Raw genomic sequence first — 17,547 nt, forward strand, 5'->3', positions numbered from 1 at the left:
GAGGCAGGGTCTTTTCAGCCTAATTCTAATGCTCCCTAAAAGATTAGCTATACCTTATTTACCACATTTGTGTACAGGTTTCAGAATGTTTGCAGGTATTTATCAATTACAGAATACAATATGTACTCATTTACAACAGGAGCGAAGTAAATGGCCTGTATACAACACAAACACACCCGGGAAGTCCCAAATATTCCTTTACAAAAAACACATTCAGACACAGCAGACTAGAACGTGTGTTATAAATGAAAAATATTGCAAGGTCCCAATGCATATTCAAGCACCCTGGGACGTCATCCCGACGTGAAAGGCGCCATATAAATGCAATTTGTTGTTGTTATGATCTTTAAACATAAAACGAGGATGGCAAGTCATAAGCTTTTCATTATTTCCTGAGATCACTCAGAAGTGTAGTTTTCTACAAAGGCTCACTAGCCACCATTTAAATTACAATTGGGTGGTAATGGCTACATCGTTCCGATAGCAGTCACTGCGAGACACTCCCTTTCTAGCTTCTCACACAACTCAGCCACGATGCCCGCAATGGAGAACACATGGTTGAGTAATAATATTGTGACTTACAGAACCAGTTGCTAGAAGTGCCGATCCAAGTTTAAAATTCTTTGGCAAGTTGGTTATCAGTTTATGGGGATTCAACTGCAACAACTAGTTTGAATGACATTTTTCCTAACCAATGTCGAAATGAAAGCTGAAAGGAAGTCAGTGAATAAGGGTGAGAGTATTGAAATATGCTAATCATGGGGCAGGGAACAGCTCTGAAAAAACAGAACCACATAACTGTCACAGTGGATTGATAATCTTTTCATTTAATGAACTGTACCTACAAAGATATTTAAAGGGTTCATAAATATTGCTGCGCACATGGAAAACAGATGTGTTCACTATTTGTTCCTTTCTGGCACTCGAGTTATCCAGAGATTGAGTTCCAGCAAAAATGCTCAACGCATATATTATAAGTTGAGTTAAATATATATATTTTGAATTATTACATTTGAAAGGTTATTACTATTAAGGGTGTATTTAATTAAAACAAAAACGTAGGATACATACTGGGGTTTGGATTCCTCCTGCATCCCTGCCGTGCCGTATTCAACAACTTAGGAAATGTCTCTGTGTAACGGAGTTGTATTTATAACTGAATGTCACAAGATGTATTCTCCTAGATACCTCATAATCAGAGTTGCTTTGTCATTACTCTGATAAATCGGGTCATAGCGGCAAATAATTGAATGATTAATCTTTCAGGCTGTGCTCCAAGTTACCGAGGTGCTGGGCTAAATTGCCAAATCAACTGAGTTCAAATTCCAGAAGTCATGATCAAACTCTGATCAGGCTGTATGTGCAGCTTGGTTGCCACAACATATAAAAAGGCTACTCCAGTTCTAAAACCAGTGTAGAGCGATTAAGATGAATGTAGGGTATATGTTAGAGATATAAACTACAAGCAATAGCTGGATAAGACCGAACTCTTCATCCTTGAAGAAGCGATATTAGATGTACACTAGATTCTAAATAGAGTGAATGAAGTAAACCCAGGGGAAAAAAAACTTGTTTCATCAAAGCAGAAGGACAAGATAGCACAGGTTTTGGGTGGTTTCACCATTCAGTCATTAATAATAATTGCCTTAGCTTTTGTTACTTCATTGTTTAATATTCAAACACAGATCTCTCATATAATTTAAGTTAAAAAATCTCGAGTTCCAGACATAAGCTGTATAAAACTGATCCCTGGTTTCAACAACTGTATTTTTAAACCTTACCCTGTTGGAACATTCAGAGGGAAAAAAAACCTTTCAACAAAATGTGCAGCAGCAGCAAAAAGGAGCTAGCTGAGACCATCTTCCATTTGCATGAAAACATACTTAATACCTTTTACCACATGTTTTGAATAGTAGTTCATGCTGATGAATCCATTTGAGTTACATGATCAGTCACCTCTTACAAAAAGAAATGCATTTAACACACAATTCAATGAAAACAATAAAAAAAAGAAAAATGAACAACAGCTGCTCTAAAGTGGTGCAATATGAAAACCTTGATCAAATCAATTGGAATAACTGCTGCTAAAACAGCTATTGCATAGATAGGTTCATCTGGTACAAAGGTAAACATGTTTTCCAAGTTGATGTCTTATTATGGCAAATAAGTTGTCAATTTCTCCCCAAGTGGATGGACAAATCTCAAATCAATCTTCCTCTGAAGAACTGCTGTCTCCCTGATCTCTGTATTCTCGAAATGTTACAGCAGATTTGCCTTCTAGGTTAAAGCTCACTGCTTTGACTCCTACTTTTTCTGCCAGTTTCTCTGCTGCCAGTTTGGCTTGTAATGCCTGCAAAAGAGAAGTTGTGTTTAGGTTGATTTTATAATGATTTTATAAATAGTTATTGGACAATTTAGAGTATTGTGTTCAGTTTTGGTCATCCCACTTTAGGAAGGTTGTCGGGGCACAGAGAAGATTTACTGGGATGATACCAAAGATGAGTGTTTTGATCTATCTAGAATACAGAAAAGTCGAGGGAAATCCAAGAGAGGGGTTTAAAATTAAGAGGGGTGTTTATGACAGTGGATGGGGAGAAATTATTTCCACTAGTCAGTGGTAAGATAATTCCCAAAGGAGCAAAAGAGATTAGGAAATTTGTTTTTGTACAGAAGGATGTGGAATGAATGCCTCACACAAATGGCCACAAATTGGCAGGTAAACCACAGTGAAGCCTGTGAAGGTGGAGTCCTGTAGCTCAGTGGTTAGAGCACTCGCTTTGCAAGTGAGAGACCTGAGTTCAATTCCAGGCAGGGCGAAACCTTGGGCAAGTTTCCGTACTCCACACAGAGTCTAATAATAATCCCTCCAAAACCAAAAACAATAATAAATTGGTCATTTTCAATCCACGACTGTTTGTGGGACATTGCTGTGCGCAATTGGCTGCCGCGTCCGTCCACAAATATACAGTCAATTCACTTTACAGTGTGTTCTGTGAAGCGCTTTGGGATGTCCTTCCGACGTGAAAAGCGCTATATTAAATGCAAGGATTATTATTATTATTATCAATATGGCCGCACATTGCAACAGAGATTACAGGTGCAGAACTTTCAATTATGGGTTTCCCTCCTCCCCAGCCCAAATGCACTGAGGTCAATTATGTTGCTCATCTATTACCCTGGCTAAGATAAACTAACAGCAAAGACTGGGAATCGAACGTGCAAAATTTATTAAGTCTGTATTGCTTAATCCTCGGTGGCGTCTCTGTCTATTTGATCACTTGAGTAAGTTTCAAACATGGAACCTTAGGGACCGAACAATGTATAACCAGAACAATACCTTGTTTTACCAAGCCGCTCAGCCCAATTTTAACAGTCTCAGGGTCATGGTGTCATGCACTGAATTAGCTGTTAATATCAGCGCAGGGATATGATATGAAACCATGCATTCATCACAGACCCCTGAACTGGAATCAATTTATTCCAAAATGCTAACAGATTCAGTTCATGCACAGGAAGCTTAAATGATTCATTATTCCTGGCACTGGTTCCTATAGATCTGTAATTTTTTTTGGAGATAAAACAAAGTGTAAAGCCAGTGGTAGATTTATCCAACGAGTGGTTGAACCATGCAGAAAGGCAGAAAAGAAAGTTTTGCAAGTTCAAATTCCAAGTTAGCAGATATCAGCGGTGACAGGAGTACAGATGCTACAACTATCATCCATACCCTTAAGATGGGTGAAAAAACATTGTCGTTTGATCACTCATACCTCATAGATTTTTTGTTGTGATATTTGCAGTTCTCTCGATTCCTCCAAGGACAACAACTGAGCTGAAGAATAGTGAAGTGGAGGCAGCCGAGCAGCTGTGATATAATCAAGGTGTTTCTGATCTCTTAGCCTTCGCTCGGATGGAGAGAGATTTGACTCGGGTCTTCCAGGTGACTGGCTTGGAGATGAGCCAGGTGATTCAGATAGCCTGAGGTAAAAGTAGTAGACACACATGTAGAATATTGAAGGCCCATTAGCACAATCTTCACTTCTCTCACAGTATAATGGGTATGCTCCAGTTCACTAAAGTCAATTTCTTTGTCTTTTGCAAATCTAATAAACTTCTTACTGTGGCTCCACTCAATCCTTCCTCATCTATCCATAATTTATCTCTATGTCTATTCAAATAGGTTTCTTATCACTTCCTGCATAGGTAATTCATTTCTAAGAGAACTAAAATATTTGCCTTCTGAATAAGATAATGAAACCCAAGTTTGGTTAAAACAAATATAGTTGCACACTTGAGGAAGCTCTGTGCCTTGCACTCCTAGATTACTAGAAAATATGACTGTTCCTTCACTCTCGGCTTTATCCTTTTTTCTCCCTTATCATCGTATTTTTTTTAAACTTTCTAAATATATCCTACACAGTCTTCCTCCTTCACCACATTTGATCCATCAAAATCCACTGTAACTGATTCTTCCACAAGCCTGTGGAACTCATTACCTCGCTCTATCCTACAACATAGACTATAAATCTTAAATTTCCTCTCGACTTCTCTCACTTTATTGAATATGGTTCTTCATCTTAGTTGGCAATAAAAAGATACTAACTGAGTCTTATGAATGTAAACAGGGCTCAAAAGGCCGAAAATTCAGCTAGCACATAACTATATTCAATCACATGTAATAGTGACTTTGAACTACTGTCTGATACTTACCGATTAGGTTTAAAGGGTGATCGTTTAGCCACTGGGTTCTTGGCTCTTTCCTCCAGTACATTGATATAGTGAGGATTTATTTTTGATTGGTTATGCAGAGTTTTGAAGGGATTGTCTTCTAACATTGAATCACCGCTTACAGCTGGTTCCTTGTGTATTTTTGAATCAAAGCTCTCTAGCTCAGTATCTGAGAGAGTGACCCTGCCAAGTTTATCACTAAGCAAGTCATCAGACTTGCTGGTCAGAATCACTTCTGGATCATCCGCTTTACTGTTCTGCAAGGTCTCATAGGTTTGATCCTGCTTTGTACCTGCATGTTGATTATCCACCACAGGATGGATGGAGTTCTCAGCTTTTGAAGTACTCTTTGGTACAGAGATCCCTGAACAATTTGCTTGTTCTTCTTTTGTTTCAGAGCTCAGTTCTCTATCCTGGAAGCTGCATTGTGAGCTTTCTCCTTCATCACAATAAATCATTGACAAAACCGGCTGATCCTCTATGGGTTCATCAGAAACCTCACATTGTTTTCCAATGTCTTTTCCTTTTGTTGGAATTGAAGCTGCATTGTTTTGAAACTCAAAAATAACATTCTTATTACTGAGAACATCTTCCCTGTCAGAGCTTCTCTCCTCACTTCTCTTCTGGAACTCCACTTTAACTGCTGAAAGCAGCTCTCGTTTTCTCTCTAGTTCTTCATGACGAGCAATTAAGGACTCCAATTTTTCTGCCGATTCAATGATTCGTTTACCCTTGTCTGGAAGAGTCTGGATTAATGACCTGAACAAACAAAAGTAAAACGCAATAGTGTCATGTTACGGAGAGTTACTCCTAATCAAATTAGATTCTAAAGGATTATAAAGAATCAACAATTTAATTTGGACATTCTAATATTTGAATTCCTTGACTCTTCTTCAGTTCACTTGGACTCAAGGTTAGAATCCAGAACAATAATTTCTTTCAATACCTCTCAAAGGTTTAAACACTTTAAAAGTCCTCTCAAAGTCCGCTGTATATACTACTTATACAGTGAGCAAAAGGCGAAATACTACAGACGCTGGAAATCCGAAATAGAAACAGAAGTCGTTGGGAACACTCAGCAGGTCAGGCAGCATCTATAGAGAGAGGGAAACGAATTAACTTTTCAGGGCTATGACCTTTCGTCAGGAGGTAACCATAAGCGTGGTCGAAGAGGAAGCTTTTCAGTTATGGTTGAAGAGAGGGGAAAAAGAGGGGCAAGGCGGAGGGATGGGGGGGCAAGGCGGAGGGATGGGGGGTAAAGGCGGAGGGATGGGGGGTAAAGGCGGAGGGATGGGGGGGTAAAGGCGGAGGGATGGGGGGGTAAAGGCGGAGGGATGGGGGGTAAAGGCGGAGGGATGGGGGGGTAAAGGCGGAGGGATGGGGGGGTAAAGGCGGAGGGATGGGGGGGGGGGGGGGGGTAAAGGCGGAGGGATGGGGGGTAAAGGCGGAGGGATGGGGGGTAAAGGCGGAGGGATGGGGGGGTAAAGGCGGAGGGATGGGGGGGTAAAGGCGGAGGGATGGGGGGTAAAGGCGGAGGGATGGGGGGGTAAAGGCGGAGGGATGGGGGGGTGGGAAAGAGAGAGTTCGAAAGCTTCGGGACGCAGTGGCTGAAAGATCACAGTCCTGAAACGTTAACTCGCTTTCCTCTCCCCATCGATGCTGCCTGACCTGCCGCGACTTCTGGAGTGAGCGTATAGTGTAACGTCAGACACAGGTGGGGGGGGGGGGGAGTTGTGAAGGCGGGAACGAGCAGAGGAGCCCGGCCCCGGCCTTCGCCGACCTACTTATTCTCCAGAAGTTTGTTCTGGCGCCGCAGAAGCTCCAGCAGCTCGGCCTTGTCTTTCCTGTGCAGGTCTCCGAGGAAGCCCTGCCGCTCCGAGGACATGGTCTCCCGGGTGAGAGCCGCACGAAGCCGCCGACGGGACGGTCAGCGCGGGCCGAGCGGGGAGCTGGGCGCCGCCATGACACCGGAAGCTGCGTGTTGAAACATCCGCCACTGTACTGTTGCGTCACTGCGGCTCCGCGCAGGCGCACTCCTCCAGCCCCAGACCAGCCCCTCCCCCCCCCTCAGGCTGTCAGTCACAGCTCCATCAGTACCACCTTTCATCCTTAGCTTTCACTATGTTATTTATGTTTATATATATATATATCAACATATATAACATGGCTTATTTATTTCTATATATATATATGTGTACATCTCAACACGGTTAATTAAGATATATCATGATTTATACACATATATATATATAAATCAACATGGTTATATATATAATATAATATATATAATATATATATTATTATTATTATATATAGATATATGTATCATAATTATAATGATTTCTATCCGTTTCGAGATCCTCTCACTCGTCTACAAACCCCCCCTCAGGCCGCTGGCGACCCCCGAACCTTTCTGCCCTCCTCTCTCTCTCTCTCTCTCTCTCTGTCTGTGCGCTCCGCTTCCCGCTTCCCTTCGCTCGTTCGGCCGGCCCTGGCTTCTTGCTCGTCCCCGGTCCCACCTGCTCGGGCATTGGCAGCCGCGCTTTCAGCCGCTAGGCCCCGGAGCTTTGGAACTCGCTTCCCCGAATTCCTCCGCCTTGCTCCCTCCTTCCCCTCTTAAGTCACAACCGACGAGCTTCCTCTTCGACCATCCTTACGGTTACCTTCTCCCCTGCGGGATGTTAGTGCCCGCGTATTTCAATAGACGGACAGCAGCAGCCGGTTTGCGCGCGCCACCGTCTTACAAACTGGAAAACCCGGGAATTAATAGAGTTATTCAGCCCCTACTTGGTGCTATAAATCGAGTATTTGTTCCCTTGTTGAAAACATTATTCATATTTGATCAACATCAGGCTTGTGTGCCTGGCTATGTTTCACCACAATGCACCGAACACAACTGAACAGTAAACTCAAATATCAAGCTTTGGGAAAAGGCAAGACTGTCGCTCATTTGCTTGACTTGGTCACAGCTTTTGATGTCAAAGCAAGAACTCCCTGGGAAGCCAATGAATGTAAAACAGTGTGTGTTTTCATAGCTTACAATAAGTCAGAGTCTGCCACACCTGAAATGTGCAAGAGAGACGCAAAAGGGGTGAAGTCTGCGATTGATGTATTTCAATCAAGACTTGCAGACTTCAGAGAGCAGCTCACTCTGTCTCCTACACCTTCCACAGTTGATCCTGACAGTGTCGAAGATTTCTTGACATTGGAATTGATTGAACTTTAAAACAGTTCTATTCTGAAGGAATAGATGCAGCGTTACAACGTGATAGCCTTCTGCTGATTGCTGCCTGCTGAGAATCTCATGCTTAACACATGTTTTCACAATTGGTAGCACATGCATATGCAATAAGTTAGTCTTGCTTTTGAAGCAAGCTGAATGTTTTTTTTGGTCAGCTGGCGTGTCTGACAAATGCGGAAACCCATCATTATGCTTAAGAGTATCCAAAACAGACTGAAATTTCCCCATATGAATGCAACCAACGCATGGAGATTTCCCTTTGTTTGGAGTAGTGTGGATTTTCTCCCCAGATGGCTGCACTCTGTTTACCTAATTCCAGAAAGTATTAGGTGCATGTTGACTAACAGGTAGCAGGAACAACTTGTGAGCCACTCGATGATCAGCACACCTCAGCATGAAATGTGTGTGAACATTGTCACTATCCTCATGCCCACAGTCTGGACAAGACTGGTATGAGCTGGTTACATGTGTCCATGAACTAAACGATGTTCAGCTCCATAAGCCCCCTAAACGCCTCACTAAATTTGCACCATTCCAAAAATGCCCGATCCCATAACACCAGCGCAAAATGTGTGCAGATGTTAAAATTGCACATACATACTTTGTGTGCCAAAAGTAATGAAACACATTTTCACTGTTACAAAATACTTGGAAATCAGCCCCTTTGGTTTCTAATCACATCCACATGTATTTTCTTATCATGACAGTTTCATGGCTTATGTAATGTTGTCCACAGGCTCCTCTATCAACGCCCTTCATGCAGGAATTTCTGTTCCCATTGTTCACTGTTCGAGTTCTCTCACCCTTTTTGTTTCTCAAAATAAGAGTTGTAAAAATCCTTCTATTTATTGCAGTGAAAGATTTCAAGTAAACAGTTTCAAGTCCCTAATATTACTTTCCAATTAATATACAGTCATTGTGGCTCTTTGGTACATCATAGGACTGTTCTGCATTACTATGAAGGTTTCTGGTCTTTGTCATCTTTGTCATGTGTAGCAGAGCTATTAGAGTGATTGTTTTATTTCTTCAATGTATTTTATATCTTCACTCATATATTTCTAATTGTTTCTCGCTGTTTGGCAGATGTAAACGTTAAATTTCAATTGTGATACCATGGTGTTTGCCTGACTTAGTTAGTAGGGCTATTGCCTCTGGGCCAGATGGCTTTGGGTTCAAATCCTATTTCAGGGTCTTTGAGCATGTGGTCCAGGCTTTACAGTCCAGTGCAGTGTTGGCAGAGTATTGTATTTTCAGAGGTGCAGTCCTTCAGATGTGAAATCTCCAAACACAGTGCCAGGACCATTGGAAATGCTGCAAAACCACAGAGCTGCCCAGTGTCAGGGGAATCCCACCAGTAGGTCCCTCCTGCGCTCATACCGGCAGTGACATTGATGGTGGCCCAGATGTTAAGTCTTTTTTAGTGTTGAAAGGCAGTGAAGGCAGATGCATTGTGTGATAAGGTCCGAAGTACAAATAACTATAAATGAAATAATTTAAATTCTGGCAGCACTTTATTAGTCAGATGACATTTTGTCCTTATATTTTCTATATTGTTGTTAACATATACAATTAGTATTGTAGAAAACATTAAAAAAATGCACAGGCACAAATACCTTTCCTTGAATACTTTACATCAATCACAACGAGTAGAATTGTCCCCTACAATCCCAGCAAATTATAAATGCAAGACAGTTAAAAAAAGGTAAAGAATCAGTCATTTTTAAATCATTCTGATTAATGCTAGACAAGAGTTATGTTCATACAACAATTTAATGTACAGAGTAGCAATAATAATAAATACTATATTGTCTTTTAACTTAGATTTTAGACCAAACATTGTTAATAGAAACATAAGCTTGTTAATGCAAAGTGGATTTTCTTCTTCATCAGTTCTTTTCCCACCAATTTTTCATCTTGTTTTCTCCCCCCACTTTCCCACACACCCCCTCCCCTCGATGGCAAGTATCTCTAATGATCAGTATTGGTGGGTATTAGACTGCAAACGGCATCACAGGCCAGTATGATCCAATCCTCCTCACACGTTCTTGAAGGGGAAGGTGGAGTCTCTGGATAGGAACCAGAAAATGTATTTTCCCGTGTGGTTTCTTCTCCCCTTTTGATTGTGCTTAAGGTCACCTCCCCACTCCCTCTCCCCTTGGCTTGTTGTCAGACTCCACCACTGTGAAGCGCTCTGGGACGCTACCCCACATGAAGGGCGCTATATAAATGCAAGTTGTTGTTGATCTAGGAGCAATTGTAACATCTCAACTGTTGGCCCAGGCAATTCGCTTTCTTATCTACATAACCTATTGCTTTTACCTGCTCGGCCATCAGGGCAGTTTGCTCCTTCCTGTTTAGTTATTGCACTTGTACAATAAAGAACCTATTTCTGCACTTTGCACCAAACCAGCTGTGTGCAGCAAAGGCTTTATTGTAAGCATCGGGAATCTGTTGTTATCATCCACTCAGCTGCAAATTAATGTTTGTAAGAGGCAGGTCACTGAGAATATTCATCTGTGCATGGATAGTTCCATCAGTTTCAGGTAGGGGCTGGTTATCTTTATCCGTCTTGTTTCTGAAGTCTGGCTGTATAACAACAAAGAGCAAAGAAGAGGTTTGTTGGCCTTGAAAAGCACAAACAAAAGGATCAAAATCAGAAGGATCAAAATATACTCACAAGAATGGGCATAGAAAAGATAAACACAGCAAGAGCAGTTACCTACTCACCTCACTGACATGCGATGAGATAGTATTGAGAGTATCAATAGTAAGAGTCATCTTGCTCACTGGCCTTTATACAGTCTTTGCTAATTTGCGCTTCAACAGTGAATTTCGCAAAACTGCAAGTTGCAATCAACACAAAGCATATCTCAAATAGTAAATTTATAAATGGAAATCCCAGCAATCTAATTATCGTTTCATTGTGAGTCCCAATATCAGTACAAAAAATTATTTCTTAAAGATATTTTCAATCTTCTGTAGTTTTGCAGAAGGTCTTCGCACAGATTATCGAGGCCTTGTCCCTGAAGAAAAGAAGTTGGGACCAGGCATCATGGGGCTCCCAAAGAGACTTATAAAGGAGAAAAGTGTAAAGAAAATGATACTGACACTCTACACAATAATGTACTTTTTTATATTTTGCATATTTGCAGAGTGCCTTTTTTTTAAACAATGGCAGAAACACTATTATCTTTCAGAAATTCATGTCAAGTTTACTGAATCCGCAGTTTCTTCCATTCCTTGCTTATCAGAGACACGTTGAGATACATTCATCTACTTTAAGCCTAACCTGCAGAACAAAGGTGGATTTTAAATGATTAGAGAATGCAATGAGAAAATGTCCATCAGGTACCTGGTTGGGAAATCATAGGACACTGCTTGTTCCCTGATTTTCTCTGCTTGCTGTTGACTGAGTGACTTCAGATAGGCCAAGTTGTCCTGCAGTTCATTATTCTAGACATGAAATGGCAAATGCATTATCACAAGTAATATCTCAGGAAATTATGCATTCAGATGTTTTATTAAAAAAAAGCAGTATGATAACACTTCCCAGTGCAATTGTAAATTGTAGATTTTTTTTTACTTATTTACCTAAACAAATCAATCTTACCTCAGCCTCCAACAATGAAATCCTGTCCATTAATTCATCAATCAACACATCTTTCTCTCGAATTTGTTTCTTCAGAGATTGAGACTGTAAAAATTAAATAGTATAAAAATGAGAGTCTGAGAACAATGGAATTTAAAACATTTGCCACATTACCGTTAAACAAATAGGATTATTTGGGATGTTTAAACGGATATGCACTGAAGTGTTACTCGCGCTATTTGCAAAGAAGGTGGTCAATTGCTGTAGTGTGGAACATACTCTCGGCATCATCAATGAATATAAGAGGGAAACGAGAGTTCAAACTCATCCACCAATTCATGCCAAAAGCAGTCAGTACTGTTTATAAAGACTGAATACTTTATCCACCCAAACCATTATGGTTAGTCACAGAGTAAACACAAGCAATTGGCTTGGACCTGAGCCCGAATCTTTAAGGATAAGAGAAATGCAATAAGTGAAAAAAAACAAATCCCCACAATCCGAGTCCATTAAGGAGAAAGGTTCCATTGCAGAAATGTGGCCAAATGGAAATCTAAAGCCTATGTTACAGGAAGACACGCAACAGAGTTAAATCATACTCTGATTTTCACAATTATCTCATCTAATTGAGGTGCGGTCTCAAAAGAAAATATTATGGTTTTAAGTATCGCAGACATCAGGCATAACAACTATATCTACCAGTGACCTAAAGTTGCATTGTACCAACTAATTGAGCTCCCCCTCAGCTACTTATGATAAAAATGAGCCTCACAATCTCCCCAAAGCTCAGCTCCCATCAGTCCCACTACCACGGTTACAGTCTCCTCCTGATACTCCCTTAATACTGGCGTAAAGTGCGGCAAACATTACGGTTGATGCCAAAACTTTTTGTTCAATAGAATTAGTTTTTGGTTTAAAGATGAATCTATTGACAGGAGATTTTTTTTGATTAAAGAAAAACAGAAGCAATGAAGTAGTTGTTCAAACCAATCGGTCCTCCGCACCCACCCGCCGTTGACTTTAGCTCACCTCTTCAATCATGTGCTTGACTTTCTTCTGCTGACAATGCACCATATTGTCCAGGTGTCGAATTCTTTCCCGCAGACTGGCAGTTTCCTCCTCCAATCTCTGAGACCTGATGACACAGGCAGCAGTTAACACGGCTTTGTGTAAACTGGAGCAGAGGATTTTCAAGAAGCCCATCAATCTGGCCTCACAGATGGACGTATCCCCTCCCCACTCACTCCTCCTCCACATTCCTGGCAGTCACTGAAGCAGCACCACCACCAAGTGGAATATGAGTGATCACTAATGGGCAAACCTGATGGACAGGATTCCTATTAAATAATTGGAACAACATGCAAGGATCCTGCAGGGCCTGCCTTCCCTACATTCCTGCTGTCCATCCCTACATCGCTTCACCCATTTAAAGAAAAAACGATTTACTTTGTGTGAAATGCCAAGCATTTTCCACATTTATTTTGTGTGTGTATGTGTGTGGGGGGTTGCCCTTGGATATCCATAAACCATGTCCCAATCATTAGTTGTGGAAATACCCCGTGCCTTGCAGAGATCTCTAAAGCCATATCCTCCTCTATGTGGCCCAATACATTTCAAGTAGTTCAAATACTGGGGTTATCCTACACCCATTGCTGAAAATAAATAGCCTTGGTTTTGTTACTCTATTTGCTTACAAGGAAAACTTCTTATAATAGTATGGAGTATGCATTGGAGCAAGGAAAACTCCTTGCTCCAATGCAGCCTCCGCTCCATCACATGCCCACTTATTAACGGTCCTTTAAGACCTTTTATAAAAAAGATCCTCCTTGGCGCAGTGAGTAGGTTCACTGCCAGTTAGTATTAATAGTGTTGCACGGGGAACTCATTGAGATATAAAGCAATAACAATAATTATTGTATTTGATTATAGTGTGTTGAACATGGGGAGGACGTCTCAAAGAGCTTGGCACGGTTTTACTGTGAAATACGGTGTCGGTGTATTTTGTAGGCGATTTGCAGGCTTTATAGAAGTGCACCTTTCACTGAGCTTAGAATCGAGTTCATCTCTTTGTTGAAGTTGCTGGTCATGAAGTTGCTGTTCTTGTTCCTGCAACCTCTGCCGTAAGAAGTGCCGCTCCTGAAAACAAACACATTACAGTCGGTCACTTTGGTGCATTATATCAGTTTCCACAGTGAACACAATCAATAGAGTTAGAGCCACACAATACAATACGTAGCAAATTGTTAGCGGAAGTCAATTTAATTTTGATTACTTCTATAGGCACTTGACTGATTGTAATGGTGTGGGTGGGGCGGCTGAGACGAGACACGGATTGGAGTCAGTGGTCCTTCATCTAGTGTTTTCCCAATTTCAATGGAGGGAGGAGGAGACCGTGAGCAGAGGTTAAAAATGGAGAGGAGAAGCGAAAGGGAGCGAGGGTGACGTGAAGCTAGTTTCACCGAGACCACCTGTCATGTCAGCCCTTCGGCCGAAGCGAGCAGGCATCTCGGTAGCTGTGGTATATTTAACCAACGTTAACAAAAAATAATCAAGAAACATGAGCTGGTCTAAAACCCAGCCCTAATGAACTTATTTAATGAGCCAAATGAGCCAAAAAGGCACCATTTCCTGCTCCAGAGAAAGAATCCAAAGTAATTTAATACTGTGTTGTTATTTTCCATGATCGCTTCAATAAAAACTTTACACAAGTCACAATAAACGCTATAGATAGTTTCCTCACTGGTGTTATTGGGATCCCTCATACGTTAATTGCTAAAACAAGCAATCTTTTTGTTGCTTATTTACAATGGCCTGTACAAGGCACTAGGGTTTCTATCTAAAGATAATCTGTTGGTCACAGCAGTGGTCTGGCAATTCCTTTTACTCTATTTGTTTTAATAAGACCAAATTCGAAAGTAGTGCTTTGAGACAACTCAACAACATGATAGGCGTTATATTGTTATTAATAGTAATAAGTAAAAACTAACTAGCCAAACTTGCATTACCTGGGATTTTACTGCAGGTTCTACAATAGTCTTTTTAATATACTTAATATATTAGAAGTAGCCACACACAGCAGCAACCACCAATATCGCACATCAAAATTCACTTTACAGTATATTCTGTGAAGCGTTTTGAGAGTTTCAACTATGTGATAAGACACTATTTCAATTGGAAGGATCATTGTTACTATTATTAGTATAAAATTCATCAAAAAGCATGAAACAAAATTCACTCTACCTTCTCCATTCGGACAATAAACTGGTCCATTTCCTCAATCTTCTGGTCCCTCTCTTTGAGCATCATCTCTGCTTCCTCAGCCCTCTTGGTGACATCTTCCAGTTTTTGCAAAGTTTGGTTTATCCTGGCCTTGTTTGACCAAGCAAAGAATGAATGCACATTCAGTTTGATCCATCAACATCAATACAGGGCTCAAAGGGTTAAAACAGTTGATGCCTCCATTTGCTGGGACACCCCTTGAAAGTGGTCAGCAGGGGGCAGCACCAAGGATATGACAGACCAAAGCAAATTCTTGCTCATTGCAATTTGCAGGGCTGCTGCTCGGTGAAGCATTCGACGTTGCTTAGAATCGCTATTAGCTCCAACATTAATGCCAACCTAGCTTAGTCAGGAAATTAAAATCTGGCTCGTGCATTAATAGCCGAAACTTTAACATCCCGAAAGGAATAAAAGATGACATATTTCATATGCCAGGCATCTGACAGCTTAAAAACTAACATTGAGTAAATAGGCATTACTGTTTCGCTCCATGACTCAGATGGTAAAAGCACATCTCGGTTATAAACAGAGCCTTAATCACCGGGAAGATCCCAGGTTCAATTACCAGTTTGGGCTTTAGTTTAACGATCTGTGATAGGAGTGATGGAATTAGTCTCAATGGTCCGTGGACCAGGGAAGGGATAAATCAGTCAGGGTTCCGTCTCCTGATCACTATCCATTGGCCCCTATTGTAAAGCACACATGTGTGGAAGGAATCAGCTCAGCTGTGATGCTTCCTGCAGTTGCCTGGCCTGCAAACACTCACTGTCACAAGCTCACACTTTGGGTGAGGCACTGGAGGGAAGCCAAGGCCTGGAGAACAACAGTTGCCAGTGCCGTCAGGAAAATAAGTGAGAAAATAAAAGGAAAATAGGCATCGGTTGCCAAGTAAAGAGCACGTCTCTAGCATATTGCAATAAATCAGTAAGTGAAACATTATTCACTGTCTCGTCCGGCTCCAGCCGAGAGAGATAGAAATTATATATAAATATTCTACTGTATATACAAATGTTCAACAATAAAAGGTAGACAGACAGGTGCAGCACAAAGGGAGACCTTCTGCAACCAGGGGAATTGGGATCAGTTTTCAGCGTATGTCCATCTCGATCCAGAGAGGGCAGGACAGTCTGAAACACTCAATGGCAAAGGTTCAAGGCCAGATTGCATGAGCCATACTGTTCTCCTCCAACAAGTGGGGCAATGCAGCCTTGGGCAGCCACCGTAACCTTTCTGCCTCAAACAAAGGAACATGGGACAGTCAGCCTAGCTAGTCCGTGCCAGTGTTTATACTCTGTCCCTCATACTCCCCTTACCCATACCCCTCTATTCTCTTCTTCATGTATGCATGTTTTCCCTTGAATACCTTGATGCTTTTTACTCTCATAGAGTTACCACCATCAACATTGTATCTCCTACTCCACCTTAGAGCACACGATGATTCCGAGCCAAGAAGTGACCATGACTTTAAAACAGGGAGAGCCAAAATTGAGAACAAGCAAAAAAAAAAGAACTTGGATGTAAATCTGAGACCATCTCTTCAGATTGACAGTGAGTTGCGTGTATTAGAAAACAAGAACAGAACCAAAAATTCATACTTGGATAGTTTCCTTTTCAGCCTGGTGTTTCTGCTCAACTTCCTTCATCTTAGCTTCATACTGGTCGTAAAGCTTCCTCGTCATGTCTCTCATCACGCTGGCATTGGCTTCCTGGGAAGATTCTACCTACGAATTGTAAACAACAAACGAACGTGAAAATACAATCTCTAGCTTAATGTAAATTACTGCTACGTTTACACTTTTTTTTACCGCCAGCCAGGTGTCTGACGCACGCGGAAACCCATCGCCATGCTTAAGAGTATCCAAATCAAACTGAGAATTTCATGTGCACGTCTAATAATCCGCTGAACTGCTTTTCCCCCCACGTTGGGGAGTGTTTCTAAAGCACTGTAACATTGTACACATCAGGAATTCGGCACAAAATTGTGTGAATGGCAAATATTTTTACGGCATCACGTTAAACATTTAGCACCTCGATAAACCTAAACATTAGCAAAATAATGGCCAATGAATGCCACTACTATGCTATACGAGTGACAAAAATGAGTGCATTTTTGACATTTTTGAATGTGGGTGAAGGCATCACAGCTGAGCTCAATGATCACACCCAACGGTCACACCCATCCAATTTCAGCTGGAAAGCAATCAGGAGTTGAATTCCGTGCAGGTTTCTCCCCATCTTTTGCATGGGAGGGGTGAGGCTAATTTTAGCATCTCCGGCTGCTATTTTGGCTGAGATCAGCTAACACACAGGGCGTTCAAAAGGCCACGTTCAAACCATTGTTTACCTTGAGTTGCAGGATCTGATTTTCAGCTTGGGCTTCTTGTAAGTACTGGTCCTTCTCTTTGATTTGGTCCAGTGACTGGCGGTACGATGCTCTGAGATTTTCTATTTCCTCTCTGCTCTTGTTGCCTTCGAGGGTTGCACTCAACAGGGATTTCTAACCAAAACAAAGCATGCAGTCACTTCTTCTCCTGTGGTATGACTGCTGTGGACACAAAGCACTCGCCAAGGCTATAATACAGTAATCTAATTGATGGCTAACATTGAATATTGATCATTAGGAAATAGTTCCCCTTACCGCTACATTACCTAAATTCCGATGGTATAAATGTTGGTTTTATTGCTCTTTTCAATGTGATAAATGCAGGAAAAC

At 41.4% G+C, this 17,547-nt stretch overlaps 1 protein-coding gene across 1 annotated transcript in view; it reads right to left on the minus strand.

The window, feature by feature from the left end:
• Positions 1-615: 615 nt before the first annotated feature.
• Positions 616-17,547, minus strand: part of LOC103189380 (myocardial zonula adherens protein) — a 29,612-nt gene continuing 12,680 nt past the window's right edge. Inside the window, exons 7-18 of the mRNA XM_042344022.1 lie at positions 17,179-17,331; positions 16,430-16,555; positions 14,796-14,924; positions 13,591-13,691; positions 12,585-12,690; positions 11,577-11,660; positions 11,319-11,419; positions 10,482-10,552; positions 6,510-6,654; positions 4,708-5,484; positions 3,768-3,975; positions 616-2,350 (exon numbers count right to left, since the gene is read on the minus strand). Of these exons, the coding sequence (XP_042199956.1) occupies positions 2,207-2,350; positions 3,768-3,975; positions 4,708-5,484; positions 6,510-6,654; positions 10,482-10,552; positions 11,319-11,419; positions 11,577-11,660; positions 12,585-12,690; positions 13,591-13,691; positions 14,796-14,924; positions 16,430-16,555; positions 17,179-17,331 (2,145 nt within the window). The 3' untranslated portion in view covers positions 616-2,206. The remainder of the gene's footprint in view (positions 2,351-3,767; positions 3,976-4,707; positions 5,485-6,509; positions 6,655-10,481; positions 10,553-11,318; positions 11,420-11,576; positions 11,661-12,584; positions 12,691-13,590; positions 13,692-14,795; positions 14,925-16,429; positions 16,556-17,178; positions 17,332-17,547) is intronic.

The sequence above is a fragment of the Callorhinchus milii genome, unplaced genomic scaffold (genome assembly GCF_018977255.1).
Source record: "Callorhinchus milii isolate IMCB2004 unplaced genomic scaffold, IMCB_Cmil_1.0 Scaffold26, whole genome shotgun sequence".
Lineage (NCBI taxonomy): Eukaryota > Metazoa > Chordata > Chondrichthyes > Chimaeriformes > Callorhinchidae > Callorhinchus > Callorhinchus milii.